We start from the raw sequence: 15,848 nt of genomic DNA, 5'->3' as shown, positions 1-15,848 counted from the left end.
CGATAGAACGGGGTCGCTGTCACTCACGTCGACTCGGGACGAGCAGTTGCCGGACCAGGTTCGGTTCCGCCCATTCTACCGCAGTCACTCCTCGCTGCCTCACATCAGGCCAGGCCAACGGCACAGTCTTTCAAATAAACATCATTGGCAGCGGAGATCGTCACCAGGGGCCCAACCGGGGGCCGCTATTTGGAATCTTCTTTTTTCTTTCCTTTTGGCACTTCCCTGGCCGGCTACTGGCTGGTGTGCAGTCGCAGCTAGCTCCGTAGCCCCCTTCTTGAGACGGTGCCTTGCAGAAACCCATCCGGATGGTATGATGCGCATTATTGAGCAGGGTAGTTCGGGTAGGCAGGCTTCCTGGTCGGCCCTGAGATTGACTTTTTTGTCAAGGGTTCCTCCTGCTGTTCCTGTGCTGCAAGGCCCCCCCCCATCCAGCCATCTGCCCGTCGTTGCCCGTCTTGTCCGGCTAAGACCTGACTGGACCTACATAAAATGGGGCGCCCTGGAGGTGGCTTGGCCTTGTCAAGTCTCCAGATCTGTGGCCCCACACCGGCCTTGGCCTTGTCTGTCCAGGTTCGTATATGCCGATGGAGTGGTGCAAGAGGATGTCTGCTCATCGTCTGTCGCGACGCCTTCCTGAAGCATTTCACGAGGTTACATTTGTACGACCAAGATAGGTTTCGACTTCGTCGCCGAGTCGCCCGCCTTGCGTCTGTGAAGCACTGCGGCCAGGTGCCAAGTCCCCAGGGCGTGCTGGTCTGCTCCTCCCAAAGAACCGGGCACTTCTTTCTGTAGGTGCTTGCTTGGGTAAGTGGGGATGAATATGAATATGCCTGTGTGGGTGTGGGTGTATATGCACGCATGACAGCAGCTCGAAATCACCCGAGAAGCATTGCTTGCAGATATGGTGGTGTGCAAAGGAAATGCAAGTGGGTGTGCGCGCGTGCATCAAGAGCCTAGGTATGCAGAGGGTTCAAGGTGAGAGATGATATGATGTGATGGCATGTCTCCATTTCAGCCGCCCGTGGTTTGCATGCTTCTTTTAGCTCTCAGCGCGGGATGCGATGCCTGGCAAAACCCGGAAAGCGCAGATCCGACACTTGGGACTCGGTCGAGAATCCGTGGCGGACCAAGCAGAGGCTGAAGAAGCGTGGAAGCCATTGGCATTGACCCCAAGTGAAGCCGTAGATCACAATGCGGCCCTCATGATGCCGAGTTCTGATGGCGCTTTACTAGCTAATCTTCAACCCATGGAGCTCCTATCGTAGCGCACGCGGGTAAGTACGATGCATTAATGGTGTTGGTTACCCAAGCCTGGGTATCCTGGGCGCGGAACAAACAGCAACGGCTACCCCACGAACAGCTACTTTGAATGAAATACAAATCAAGCACGTATGATGGACGTCCAGGGTCATGGGTATAGCCGTTTCTTAATACATCGGACAGAACATAATAGCAGCAGATGTGTCTGGGTAGAATACTTCAACGAACGATCATTATGTCGCTCGTACCGCATCAAATCTAAAAGACATTTTGACAACCTGTCAAAGCGGCAGATCGAGCGAAGTAGTTGGGACGAATATAGCAAGTGACTCGTATCAAATCCAATTAACGGAGGTACTGTAGGTCTCCTGCAGGCCTGGCCGGGCCCCTTATCCAGATAACCGGATACCGGACAGGCTAAGAGAGGGGTTCATGCTTCTAGAAGGAAAAAAGATAAGGCACACCACAGACACAGACACACACACACACAGACACCAGACAGAATGATGATGCTATCCAGCTGCATACAACCCACCCCTCTAACCCAACCCAGTATTAAACCCGTGCATCATACCTATCGGATCCGTGCCTACGGCTGGCTCAGCTGAGATTTGACAGTTCACGTACGGAGTACAGATAGACGCAATGGCACTGCACTTGCACTTCCAGGAAGACGGAAGCCTTTCCAGCAGCCTGTTGAGTTTGGGACGCCACAAGACTTTGGCATTGTCAGCCGACTTGACGTGCTTGATGTTGAAAAGAATAGATGAAATACTTCCAAGCTATTTTTAGGACAGGATTCCCTACGTACCTTACGTGCTTAGCAAGTGACCAGACGATTGGGCTACCGGGAGTCCAGTGGCTTCTAGTCACCCCTGCGAGAAGGTTAGTAAGTAAGTGAGTGTATGCACTACTATCTGGAGGGGAAGCCATCAAGACCGAGTCGCCCTTAGCAGGTAACCCTTTTCCTATTCGGCATCTTGTTTGCGATGCTATAATGGATGGTCATGTGCATCATATTGTCTTAGCGACCGATATTGCCCAATGTGAATCTGGGGAAATGTCCATTTTGGGATCTGGCGTTGCTCGTACCTGCATTTCTGGTCGGACTTATCCGCTCGCACCTGCTGCAATTGCAGATTGGCCCATCTCCACCCACCTGCGCATCTCTCGCCCGCACCTTCGCACCTTTTCCCCTCGCCCTTCTCCCTACCTCCTGCATACATGCACACAATGCAATCATCATCACCACCACCACCACTCTCGTCTTTCAGCCCCGAAAGGGTCCAACCGACCTAATACTATTTTTGACAATTCAATCCCTACCATGACTCTCGCTCACTTATGCACGGCCGCGATCCCCGTCTTGCCGCGCATCCATGTCGGCGCTAGAAGCAATTTCTTTCTTTCCAGAAGCTGAGGGCACGCATAACACTGCTTTTAATTACCTGGGTATGTTGAAACGCGTTTCGTTCATGCGTATCCATGGCACTCCAATGCCCGGGCCCCCTCTCACACCGACTGACACCCCCAAGACGCCTCTGCTTTCTGCTCTGCACGCCTCTGCCTGCTTTGCCGCCCTTCCAGCTCCCCTCCCTGTGTGTGCATGCATTGATTCCACGATATTGGGATGCGAGATGGGCTCGCGAAGAAAAAAAAGAAAACCAAGGACTGTCGACCACTCCTGGCCAACGTCTCCGTTTATTCTGTTCGCACTATCCGCCGTTGCCAACATGCTAACACATCTACACAGTACTGGACTCTGCACGCACGCCATTGACAATATCCACCTCGTAGCATTTTTCTGCTTCTATTCCTAGGTACATCCGTGCAGTCGCCATGGTCTGGAGACTGTCAATTGGCTGAGAGCTTTCGAGCACAACTCCCAAAAAAGGCCATTCATACTTACTGCTTCTGGAAAGTCCCGACTTCAATTCCTACCCTCACGTCGTCCCTTTTCCACCACCGTGTGGGGACCAAAGGCACGTCAAGAATTGAGTTGTGGAAAGAAAGCAGGTACATTGAAGTCAAGCCCGTCATCAGCCTCATCTCTCATCTCACGTACCATTCGCACCCACGCCCACCAAGTACCGGCGCGGTTTCGACCTGCTGCTCCCCAGCCCGTCCATTTACCTACATGCGGTACCACCACAACCACCACCGCCACTTTTCTCTGCTGCATCGTCAACTTGGTCGGTTAATATCATGACAAATGAGGTTGGAATCATTCTCTGTCACCACGCGATGTCACCATTCGAGACTGGTGGTACTCTGCGCTGGCTTTGCCGTCCGCTCCTTGTTTGAGTCCAGCCTCGCCCCACGCCCGTTTCAACGGCGGCTGAGGAATTGTGGTTCGAGTACCAGTCCCGGGGCGTGAGATGTATCCCGACAAGCTGCCAGCGCCAGACAAGTCGTCAGCCTGTGCTAACTGTGGCTAAAAGATTCCCCTTTAGTGGCAAGTGCCCATGTTCTTCTGGTCGGCAATCGGGCAAGGGGGAAGTCACCTGTGGCTGCTCCATTTACCAAGCTTAGCAGACCCGCCTTGCCCTATGGCGTGTCAGGATCGCGATTCTTTATTTCCTTGATATAACCCACCCCGGTAGCATTATAGCCCCCCTTCCAAGCGGAGCGCGACAAGTTCACCCACTGCTCCATAGCCGTTGTACTTTCTACTTCAGCAGCTTACGACAAGGTCCTGCCCTGGCACCTGACCCCCCCGACCCAGCGACCCTCCAAGATTCAACACTGTTCCTCGACTTGGGTGGCCCTGCTACCCTGGTCCGAAGGATGGCGCAGGGGTGCCGCTGTGTGAGTGCTGCGAGGCCAGCAGCCGAAGATTCGCTTCTTATGCTCTCTGCCCAACTGCATGGCAGGGCTTGTTTCACTCGTTCTTTCTCCATTCGGTTACCCTCCATGTATCGCTCTCTGCCCTTTTCTCCCGAGAGGTACCTCACTTCGGGCTCCAAGTGGGCCAGGGTCAAGCCAGTCGTTGCTAGATTTTTACGGTACTGTCTAGTAGTCAGGACTCGGCGGGTTCGAGTCTTGCCCTTGCGGCCTGTGGACGTTGAGTCGGTTGGCCCTGGTTGCATCATCACCAACCCCCGGTCAGGGTACCGTTTCTATAAGCAGAAAGCAGCCCTTGAGCATAAGATTTTCAAATTATTCTACCGTCATCTCAGAGCTAGGTGACCATTTCTCCACTCCCGCTCAGGAACGATACTTGTCTGTCCGTCGCACATGGGGAATCATTAAGCTGCTTTAACCATCTGGTTGAAAAGAGAAACCAGTATTAAGGTACCCGCCTGTCACGTCCCAAGCTGGTCCCTGTCCCGGAAGAAGAACGATAAGGAACAACATCAGACGATATAATGCAGACGTCGCCCGCTCTTGCTTATTCTGTGTCCCGACTCACTTTGTCTGTCACCATATATTAGAAGCAGCTAAGATAACTCGAAGGAGGAGGACAAACAAGTTTTTTGTTTACCTAGGCAGAAGACGACAACTACTTCTCCTACTACTATTTTTACGGTGGCAACTGGATGTTCCGAGGTGGCAAGAGTTGCTCTGGATCAGACTTATTATTCCCTTGCCCGAACCCTCTGTTGATCGACCACACGACGAGTTAGGCTTGCTTGCTTGTTTGCTGGCCTGCTTACTTTTACTGGACGCTGACCAACTATCTACGACGGCCGAATCCCACATCAGCCTGCATCTCGCAACCGGACACCGACTGGCTGCCGTGGTACCACCAACACATGTACCGGGCTTGTGGGCAAGTAGAAGCCCCGCCGCCAACGCATACCTCCTCGACGACCAGGCAAGACGGGCACCATTTTCTCCTCACGCGACAAAGGTCCTCCCACCCCCCAACTATCTCCCCAGCAGCAGCCCCGAGGGGCTCAAGTCCACCAAATTCTTTCCATTCAGAGCCCGGCGACCGTCCAGAGCGGTTCGCTCTGGCGGAACCCATGTATCGGAGACACGCTGGCGGGCAACTACCGAGTAGGACCGGACTACAATGTCGGTTACTCTCCACAGGAAACACATGCGGGCGAGCAGCAGCAGCAGCAGCAGAGCCAGTCTCAACACGCCTACGACACCCACCACCACCACCGAGGGAATCCGCTTCAGCATTCCGGGCCGTCCAGTCTTCATGAGCAGACCCCGCCGCACACTCACCACACCATGTCTCAACACCATGCCACGACGCCGCACCAGCACCAAATACTGATGGACCCGTCCCATCTCGGCGGCCTTCCCGGGACCAGGCATATGGGCCACCCGGGACCTTCACATTATGGTGCACCCGGCCCGTCCCACGGCCTACCGCTCTATCCCTCCATGACGCCGACGCAACCGCAAAGCGCCGGCTCCAAACGTAGCAGGCCCGATGATCTGGACTTGACCGTGTCCGGACTCACGGATCTGGACCAGAGTGACCTGGACTCGATGCAGCAGACGCCCATGGGCAGCGCTTACACCCACGCACCCCCGCCGCCCGGGGCGCCGCCCACACACCACCACCACCGCCTGCCAGATCAAGGGCCACCCACAAAGATGATGCGACGAGACGGCGGCGACGGGGCCTTGTCGAGCGGCGGGGGAGGCGCCCCTAGTGTGGTAGGCCAGGTGGGCATGCCGGCGCCGGCTCCCAGGCCGCGAGGACCCAAGCTCAAGTTCACGCCGGAAGATGACCAGCTCCTGATTGACCTGAAGGAGAACAAGAACCTGACTTGGAAACAAATCGCCGACTTCTTCCCTGGAAGATCTTCCGGAACCCTGCAAGTCCGTTATTGCACCAAACTCAAGGCCAAAACGACGCAATGGACGGATGAAACAGTACGTTTATTTCTTCCCTCTTCACAATGCCATTGCCATCCTGCAATCAACTATATCCTTTGGAAACAATACAGGATTTTGCTAACGTGCTCTGTAGGATCAAAAGCTTCGAACTGCTCTAGCGGACTACGAGAGCGAGAAGTGGCGCATCATCGCGAACAAGGTCGGCACCGGGTTCACACCCGTCGCGTGCCGGGAACGAGTGGAGCAGCTCATGGGCGGTGGTGGTGGCAGTCCGGATGAGGGTGTGGGCGAGGACTTATAGCAATCAGCGTCTCCGCCAGGGGTTTCGGCCCCTGGGTCCGGGGACACCATCTATCCACAACAGCTCCAGCAGCAGCATCATCAACATCAACACCAGTCCCATGGGATCCAGCTTCCGGGACCCAGCGCCCTTCAGTCGGCGCATGGGATCCGGTGACGAACGATAGCGAGATCACGAAGGATGACGGCGGCAGCAGCAGCATGAGCAGTCGGCGAATCGATTGCGCCTGTTGTCCTTCCTCCCGACAATGACCGAGCGCAGGTGGTGGTGGACACAACAGTCCAATTTTCCAAACGTCGTTGGCCAGCAAGCCAATTTGGCGAGGCCGGTTCTTTCCAAATGCTTCTACAATCTTGCTCTCGAGCTGTACGACAACGACGACGACGTTTTCAGGGGGGTTTTCCAGTTGGGGGGGGCGGATTCTACAAGTTTGTGAGGGCGACGGCGCGCGACTTCATCTTTTTGAATTAGAGATACCAAGAGAACCCTACGGAAAGGGGGGTTCTGCAATGTTTTGACACCTTTTTTACCCTGACGACGATAGAGATTATGTGGGACTTCCGTCCTATTCACGATACCTTCCCTTTTTCACTCCCTCTCCTGTCACCAATCAATTTTTGATCGAAACAATACACGCTGTAATACTTATACCTACATACAATACCCATGACACGACACCAACCACGACACATACCCCCTTTTTACTCATATCACGATCAATGTCCAATAATACCCCCAATATCTATTCATATATATACCTACCTGTTTCCCTTACTATTACACAGGACGAGGGTGACGGAGCGACGCAGCGATGCATTGGGTGGAGCGGAGGAATTCTTCTACATCTATACATATTTTCTTGGCATCTACTTGCATCTTGTTCAATGAGGGGCAACCGGGGCAACACATATTCAAATGGGTAGATGGGGACGAGGCAATTCAAACGGCAGAACTTCAAAGATACCCCGGGATCGAGTCCGCGAAAGCGTTTTGTTTTTGTTGTTCTCATTTGTTGCAACTACTGATTGTCTGCAGGGAGGTAGAAAACGAAGGAACAGGCGCGGCGCGTCTGTGATCACTACTACCTACTAGTTACTCTACATCAAGAACCACTCATCAACAGCATGAACCAAAGAAGAATGCTCAGATCGTCAGTCAGTCACCGTCTATGAAACAAGCCAAGATGTTCTGGAAGCGGGTGGGGGAACTGGGGCATCGCAAGCTACGGCTAGCAATATGCTTGCAGGGGGGACTCGGCAACCAATTGGGGAGGATAATTGGCCGTTGGCTTGCCAGGTGAACGCATCACCAATCCCTCCGCCATGTCCAGCATAGCTGGACAGATGGGGGCATAATGTATTACCATGATAATATACCACCACCCTTTCACACTTTGTGGTTCTCTTTTCATCCACGTCAACCCAAGGGCCGCGCCAAAAGAAACAGTAGTCGCCGTTCCCGAATCTGATGCTTCAGCAAGTCTGGGCTGGGCGCACGTTAATGCCGTGCCGTGCCGTGTGTCAGTCAAGCAAGGAAGGTCCCCAGAAAAAAAATATCATGCCACACACCACACCCAACAAACGGCAGCCACAGTTTCCCAGCCCAGCCCAGCCCTCCCTGCAGGCTTACTTATTTCGTTTCATCTTTTTTCCTTATTTCCCCGCTTACGGGCTTACTTTGCACGCTTGTTTGGCTGGACCGTTGAAAGTCTACGAGTGGTTGCTTACCGAGACGGCTTGGCAAAGTCGAGGGAGAACAATGCATGCAGTGAGTTGGGCAGCGCGACTGGTACTTTGAGGACAGCCAACTACCGATGTTGCTTGAAACAGGCAGGCGAGCTGCTTTGTCTCCTTGTATTACTGTGCCTTCATCTATATCTGAACCAAAAACCTTCAGTGGCTGTTTCTTTCTTCACCCCCATGTTCCATTACATGGCGTTTCCAGCCACCATCACTTTATTAGGTGTTGCTCACTTGCCTGTCGCCGAGGGAGGTCCTTTTGCCCCCTTCAGACGAGTTGGGATATGAGAGGTTGCTACATTGGTCGCGCTATCCTTAACGCCCAAGTATGTATGCATGAGTCGCAGCCGAGAGAGAGCGCGGGGACTGCATGCGTTGATGGGAAGGTGTGCTGTAAGAAAGGCGGCCGACCGGCCCCCACCATGGAACCGGGAGGATGGTCAGTCACATTCATACAGCACATATCTAACATGCACTTAGTTAGTCGGGCGTTCAACCAGACGAACTTTATTATCTATTATCTCATTCATATATCTGTTGTACATAAATGTTCTCGAAGCAGCAGGGCTCGAGAGAGAACGCACACGGGTACCCCTGCCGGATGAGGCCGCAGGGGGTTGGGGGTGAGGTTCTTTCTCTTCCATTTCCCTTTCCAGACAACGACATATGGCATATTTTCTTCTTTTGATTACAGCCTCGCAATTCTCTATACCTCGCTTAGAGAATGCCGTCTGGATGGTTTCACCGGGCTGGATCTCCTATCGCCCTAGAAATATCCGAGATCAGGTTTCTTCTTTTTCTTCAACCTTGCTGCTACGTCTTCGAGGGCAACAAGGCGAGAGGTCCCCGGTAGTGCCTGGCGCATGTGAGGGAAAAAAGAAAAGAAGCAGAAGCAATGATGATGATCCTATAGTTGCAGCAGCGTAAGGCGTGTTCGTGGCCGAGTGGCGCATCATGGAATGCGCGCATATCCTTCCATCCTGTAACGCATGCCGATCAAATTCTATATTTAAAACCCTCCTTCAACGACGAGCGACAGGTTTAGAAGCCAAAGCCTTGTTCTAACCTTTGCGCCTCACGCCTCACACGCCTCACAACGCCTCTCGGTCAAGGTTGGAAAGCGGAAGGCGAAAAAAACGTGGGTGGTTGCTTATGCACCCCATTGTTGTATGGAAACCGGTAGGGCAGGCCAGGGCAGGTTAGGATCTATGATGATCTAAGTGAGGTAGATCCTTTCTGCGGAGAGCTTGGATCGCTTGTTCGCCACGGCTCCGAGAAAAGCAGTAGCCCTGCATTTTGCCATCCAGCCCCCTGCCGCCGCCCGGTTTGTTCAACGGGGATAAATCGTCAGATTTGCCCACTGTAAAGTAGCCGATGGCTGCATCATCCAGCCCACCCCTGTGGCAAAGCTTGGGCAGCAGCTCCAGTTCTATCGCGGCAGGGAGGGTGGCACAGGCACGTCGTCCAGTAGCATATCTGGCGGCGGCCGAGTCAATGGTAGGGGTGCGCCCACACTGTGACCTTTGGGCAGGCAACTCGAAGTAAGAGGTGGGATGCGGGATCTGTAGTGTAGCAGATACTTACATGACGGAGGATTCCCACGCTTGATGGGTGGCAGCCCTGAACAGGGATAAGGGGAAAGAAGAAAGAAGAAAGAAAGTTGCAGGGTTCTCACCGTTAGTCAATTACCGAGTGTGTAGCATCCCATTTGCCGCGTGACAGCGGACTGGTGCAAGGTCGATACTTGTACGTCGTATATGTACGGACATTCGTTACCCGTTACGGCACCCAACGTCAGGAGGAAGAGTCGAGGGAATGCAGCGTGGCAGCCCGGCCACAGGGCAGCTGCCGAGCGGGTCGCGCGGGTGGTCCACCGCCGGACGACCCCTACCTTGTCTTTCACGAGTCAGAGTCGGACCAGTCCAGTCAGCAGTCCCTTGCTCATCATCCAGGTGAGCAAACTCTTCGTGTCGGTGAAATAGAAACGTCTCAACGTCCACTTGTTTACGCTCGTACTGTCCTTTGTTACCTGCCCAGTCCCGGAAAAATACCCTAAGTTGGTGTCGTCCGTAGCATAGATGTCACCATGGCTGGATGTGCCGGCCGAAGTGGAGGATGTGCTGCTGGGTTCATAAGCAGCAGAAAAAACAAAACGCAGACCCTCCCGTTTAACCTTGTAATTTCCCCGGTTTGTGGGCGACCGGAAACAGGTTTGTTGTCCGTTCGTGACGACTTCAGCATGACCCCCTTCTGCTGCCACCCACTGGCTGCTCCTTCTACTCTGTAATTTGATAAGAGCGAGTGTCACGAGCAGCATTGGTTCTAGTCAAATCCACCGTATGGGGAACCTCAGAGCCCGCTAGGGAAGGGGAGACGAAAGGCTGGAAACCCTCGCGCTCCAATGACATGAGGGAAGCGCAAGTGTGGTCTTCGCATCTGAAACCGAAACGGGTATTCCGCGGCAAGTTAAACAGCCACGCCGATACAGAAAACAGAAAACGGGCGGCCGGTGGCTGACTTGCTGGGCTTGGTGACCTGCTTTCTGGCATGCGTGCACCGCAGCATGTTCTGCTTGCTGCGAAGGTCTGAAAAGAGGAGCGGTCAGGCATGGCTGTCGTCTTGCTGGTAGAGAGTGAGCTGGGAGCTGACGGGATGTACCAGGGACGCACAGTCACTAGCTGGTGTGCTAAAGAGGGCATGCATCGCGTTTCTGGCAATTGGCCTGATGCGCGCATGCAGTACAGGATACACGGCGATGTTGTCAGTACTTGAGGGCCGTCAAGCCACAGATGCGACCCAAGGCTGCAGGCTATGTGGGCTACCGGCCAACTTGGTCGAGAGATCTCCCAAGGGCCCCGGCCAGGGCCCCGCCGGTACATCTTCGCTTCGAGATTTGGTACCGGGGTACCATACCCAGCCATGCAAGCGAGGTGTGTAAGGTAGGTACTGTAGGTATGGTATCTTCATCCTGCAACAGCAGCCAATGTCCATCTTTCCGTCTGCAAAATTACAACGATCCATCGTCGTTTTGAAAGAGGGATAGAGAGACAGACACTGGGACTGGCAGCTGACGTGTGCCTGTCCAATATTGGAACGTAGAAGAAATGAGAGTAAGAAAGTGGCGCTGAATGCTCCGTCAAACGGGCCTTCAAAAGGTAGCACGATCAAGCAGATGCCTTACTGAGTATGCTCTTCGCAGTGGTACCCGTCGGATCGTCGCCAACTGCCGGCGGTGCTGCGGTGAGGGGTATCGCTGGTAAGTATCTAGCACTTGCTAGACAGGGAAGAGGCGCCCTTGTTTCGCTGGTAGCGATAGGGGAATTTCTTCCCTAGCCTCGCCTTGCCCTGCACTTGCGCCATGTTAGTGCCAAAGGGGAATTTTTTTCTCTGGCCTGCACGTAAGCGACCTTGTTGCTGCTAGCTAGCGAAGGCCCACCGACCAGACGGAAACCAGGTCAGGTTCAAAAGAAGCAGACAGGGGCAGCTGATTGGGCATCGTCTTAGATTCACTTCCCGGTCAGGCAGCACAGCGCACACGCGGAAGTCTCACGGCCAGCAGCCGCTGCAGGTCACATATGCGCGCAACATCGGACTTTCGTGGTGTACTCTACCCCGTATGCATGTAGGTGGATGTGCATGTACACATGGCGCGATAGCACAGCTTTGCGGTTTGCGGGTAGAAGTGGCTACGGCTGTAGCTGCGGCTGCATCTGGCATTTGTACGCGTTGACTGTTCTGCGAGGCTGCATCTGTATGAAGACGAAGAAGAAGAAGGAGAAGCCTATGCACGCGCTTGGACAGGTGCCTGCCGCTGGCCGATCGACTACGGTAGGAATACCCCGAGTCCTTAGGCGGGGAAGTGGGCCGCTGTTGTGCGAGCCTCCGGAGATCCAGCCGGCGGTGCGTTGTTCAGCATGTTTTGTTTCTTGTACCTGTGTTTCCGAATATGGAAATCAGAACGTGACTTGGTGGCCGGCGAAAGAAATCGCATGTTTGTATGCGGTTCTCCAGTTAAACCGCATCATTCGATCCGGGAGTAATGAGCCTCGGGCTTGGGATCGGACGACCTTTGCTTCCCAACCGGTTCAATATCAACCACCCTCACTCTCAAGCGTGCTTGCTAATCAAGTTGTCAGGAAGCCTCGTTTGCCGTTTGCATTGCTGATGGTGTCACAGTCTGAATAAAGCCTGTGAGTCAGTCAGTGCCAACCAAGGCTTGCTGCTACTGTACTGTACTGTAATCAGCGCTTGGTTGTAGCACCAGTCCAAGTTCCAATTCGGTTCGGCCAATCGGAGGTTTTGCTCTCGAATGTCAAGACGCGCTCAAGCGGCCGTCGGGGGCTTCTTAATGAAACGAAACGACTGCTACATATATCATATATTGCACATATATGAAATACAGACCCTCACGAGTTCACACGAAATCACTCTCAAAGGTTCATTATCATCGTCGTGCGGTAGGGGCTTGCGCTGCGTGGCTGGTACCGGCTCGCTTACTCCCAAGATGGCCGACCGGACGATTCCGGTTCCTTGGACCGCAAATACAACAACACAATTTTGGGTCGAGGATGATCACCATTCGTTTCGTGACTCATCAGCGACCAATACTGGACGACACGAGCGCCCTGGACCCGTCGGAGATGCGGCTCGCACATGCCAGAGGAGGGCTCTCGTCCCAATGATTTGTTGGGCTGCTCCCGGAAAATCTTTTGGTTGTTGGCATACATTGTGCCGCCCGGATATCATCCGTCAACATGTGGCATAGGAACTCCAAGAGGAGAAGGCTTGCGGTTCCAGGGCGGGCCCTTGTGTCTAACACAGACGATTCGATGGTGGAATCATGCCGTCGTTTGGATTCAATCTGGATGCGTGTGCTGCTTCCTCGGCTGGCGATCTACCCGTTGGGCAGTGTAGCAGCGCATTGAGCCCGCCTCCGAAATGGGAAGCTTGGGTGTTGCAGCCCGTCGAATGCACCACTTCTTCCCAGCCAGCCATTTGGGGACAGTCGAGGCGGGTGGCACCGATTCGCTTTCGCGTCTGCTGCTTCTCGCGGCTGCTCTGCTGTGGTGGCAGGCACAGCAGGTGGTAGTGAGACGTGTCCAGAAAAGCTAGGTACTCGCTACGATCCTCGCTCCTCGGTTCCTGTGACTCCTGTCAATAAGATGGCTGTTAATGCCCACCACGACCGCACCCCGTGCAACCCTGACTCCGCTCCGCAACTGCACTTTTCAAGCTTCGCTCGCCATTCACAAGTCACGAGCCTCAGCCCCAGCCGGCGACAAGACGCCCCAAGTGGACTCATCACTGTCGCTCGACCGTTTGGTGCGCGGGCTACTGCAGGTGACGGCAGGTTCTGCGAACGAAGAGCATGTTGCTCAGTGGATCGCGCCCTCTGATGCGGCGTACATCCTGCTTCTGGCCAGCCGTGCAGATACCGACTTCTGAGTTGTCACGCATCATCTGCATAAATGTCGCAAGCATGGAATCAGATAGATTACCGGCTGCCCGTCTCGCCCTCTCATTGCACAATGGGAGGCGAACAACGAGTCGACAGCTTGTTCCAGTGTGTGATGAAACCATTCCCTCGTACCCAATGGTGGCGGGGTGATATGAGAGAAAACCTTGTCTTAACAGAAAATTCGCTGACCGTTAATAACTGTCCTGATATTGGGAAACATTGTCAGACAGCATTGGCCACGCAACAGTCCGTCCCCTCACCCCTGACGCCCGCCCACCTTTCCGATGGAGGATTTCTCAGTGCACTGTGTTCGGTAGTTAGGCTGTTGGAAGCATCCCACCCTGTAAGCCCAAAAATCAAGGGTATTCGGACTCAATGTGGAAGTTTGGTCACCAGTACATACGTTCTCGAGTTCAGATTGTTGATGCGAGAAGGCGCCCTATCTCATCATGCTTAAGCGTAATCCCAGCTTCGACCATGGAGATTAACCTCTCGTGCGTCGGAAGCCGCAAGTTTGGGTCCAGTAAAGCAGCTGTCTCGACTAGCCAACCATTAAAGGCCCGTATCTCTGTCGTCTTGCCGGCTCGGACATCCTGGAGCATGGAGCTGGTATTATCCCGCACCTTGACGCCTAGTCGACTCGCGGCGTTAATAGGAACCTCCTAGGCATATAATATATATCATGAGGGTATGTAGGTGACTCTATAACGAGCCGCATACCTTAACCCTCCCGAGATTCAAAGATAGCAAGAATAAATCAGAAAGTCACTTACCAACATCCAAAACCATCGTGCGAAGACCACCAAAGGAGAACCGTTCGAGAAGACGCTTCATATATTCCTGGTCCATGATGCGTTCTTCCAGAATCTCGCTGCTGATTCTCTCATCCGAAACGAGAGCCTGGAGGACGCTACTGGCTTCCCGGATGAGCGAGTCGATGACTCTACTCAAGGTCCCGTCGGCATGAGGCGGGAAGAGACCGCCATTCTTGCAACCCAAGGTTGCCGTAAGAGGGTTGATAACGCAGTTGATGATGAGCTTCTCCAGCTGAAGAATCCACAAGTCCCCTCTTGACACAGCCTTGCCATCGAGGTGCGGTGCGCGAGCCAGTTGGTTTATCAGGTAAGCAGCTGTAGATTCGCCGCCGGACTGCTGACCGTTCAATAGCACTGGCCCGACCGAGCACCAGGCCTGGGAGGCATGCACACTCTGGAAGGGACCCGAGGAGGTGACGCCGTGGGTGGTGATGCAGGCAATCCAGTTCGGTCCATCGCCGCGGGGCCAGCGGTGGGCGCTGTAATCGGCACCCTGCGGCGGCCACATGGGGCACATGCCGTTCTGCGTGAAGGCGACGGTGGATTTCGACGTCAGATAGCCTCGCAGCCTGTCGGCCTGGGGTAGAGCATCCTTGGCTTTTGTCGCCACGATAAGGTTGGAGATGCCATGACCCGCACCTTTCGACTCATGGCATTAGCATTTCTCCTACGGGATAGCTGGCTCGAAATCCACGTCTAGGGAATGTTTGCAATAAGCTGCGCCCTGGACGTTCCCATGATACACTGGAATAGGCAATAATGAAGGCCGAAAGTCACTTACCAGGCTCACATAAGGGACCCGAGACGGGCTTTTCCTCAGTCCACCACTCCACATCGGCATCGACGCAAGATCTCTCAACCTGTCCATCCCGCGTGATCTCAATCCCAGGATTCGCATGCCACCGCTCCAGAAGCTCTCTGCGATGTACGACGAGGGTGATGGGAGGCGGGTTGGGATTATGCAGCTTCGCGAGACTGCTGGCGAAGAGGCGGCCCAGGTTGCCGACCCCGAGGATGAAGATGCGGCGTCGCTCGGGATCCGAGCCATCCGGTACTCTGGCGGAGATGTGGCCGTTTGTTGGAGACGTTTTTAACCCTATGTTGGCCGCGTTCCAGGCGTATATAGTTGCGGGCTTCTCAGCATTCTTATCTTCCAAGACAGACTTGAGCCAATCGCCCTGCTGGGCATCGCGGGACGACATGGACAGGCAACGCGTCATTCGCGTGGGAGTGTGGTATCTCTGGGAACTAAGACTTATCCTCCGCAGTGGCAAGAACCATGAGTTCATGGACATAATTTCAAGGAAGCATTGAGGTCTGGACAAGAAGACTTGAGGTCAAGTAAGTAGAAGAAGGACTAAAGAGTATTCCGGTTTATGGAGGGAAGTTGGTTAGGTGCGATTGTAGCATGTTGATTGCCCCTCTAAAGAGCCCAGGCCCACCCGCTACAACTAACTGCAGAAGGCGCC

The 15,848-nt window shown here is 54.1% G+C and overlaps 2 protein-coding genes across 2 annotated transcripts; one reads left to right on the top strand and one right to left on the bottom strand.

Annotated features, from left to right (window-relative positions):
- Positions 1–5,018: 5,018 nt before the first annotated feature.
- On the top strand, positions 5,019–6,367 carry PG997_015350 (uncharacterized protein; the record flags this gene model as incomplete). Its single annotated transcript, XM_066819664.1, has 3 exons — positions 5,019–5,031; positions 5,081–6,102; positions 6,200–6,367. 3 exons carry the CDS (start codon positions 5,019–5,021, stop codon positions 6,365–6,367), a joined length of 1,203 nt encoding a protein of 400 aa, XP_066660549.1.
- A 6,551-nt stretch (positions 6,368–12,918) lies between these two features.
- On the bottom strand, positions 12,919–15,581 carry PG997_015349 (2-dehydropantoate 2-reductase; the record flags this gene model as incomplete). Its single annotated transcript, XM_066819663.1, has 7 exons — positions 12,919–13,248; positions 13,513–13,566; positions 13,842–13,905; positions 13,968–14,003; positions 14,054–14,195; positions 14,338–15,018; positions 15,161–15,581. 7 exons carry the CDS (start codon positions 15,579–15,581, stop codon positions 12,919–12,921), a joined length of 1,728 nt encoding a protein of 575 aa, XP_066660548.1.
- Positions 15,582–15,848: the final 267 nt, after the last annotated feature.

This window comes from Apiospora hydei (assembly GCF_038363865.1).
Source record: "Apiospora hydei strain CBS 114990 chromosome Unknown utg000011l_segment0_segment0, whole genome shotgun sequence".
Lineage (NCBI taxonomy): Eukaryota > Fungi > Ascomycota > Sordariomycetes > Amphisphaeriales > Apiosporaceae > Apiospora > Apiospora hydei.
This window is presented reverse-complemented; position numbering and strand designations above follow the sequence as displayed.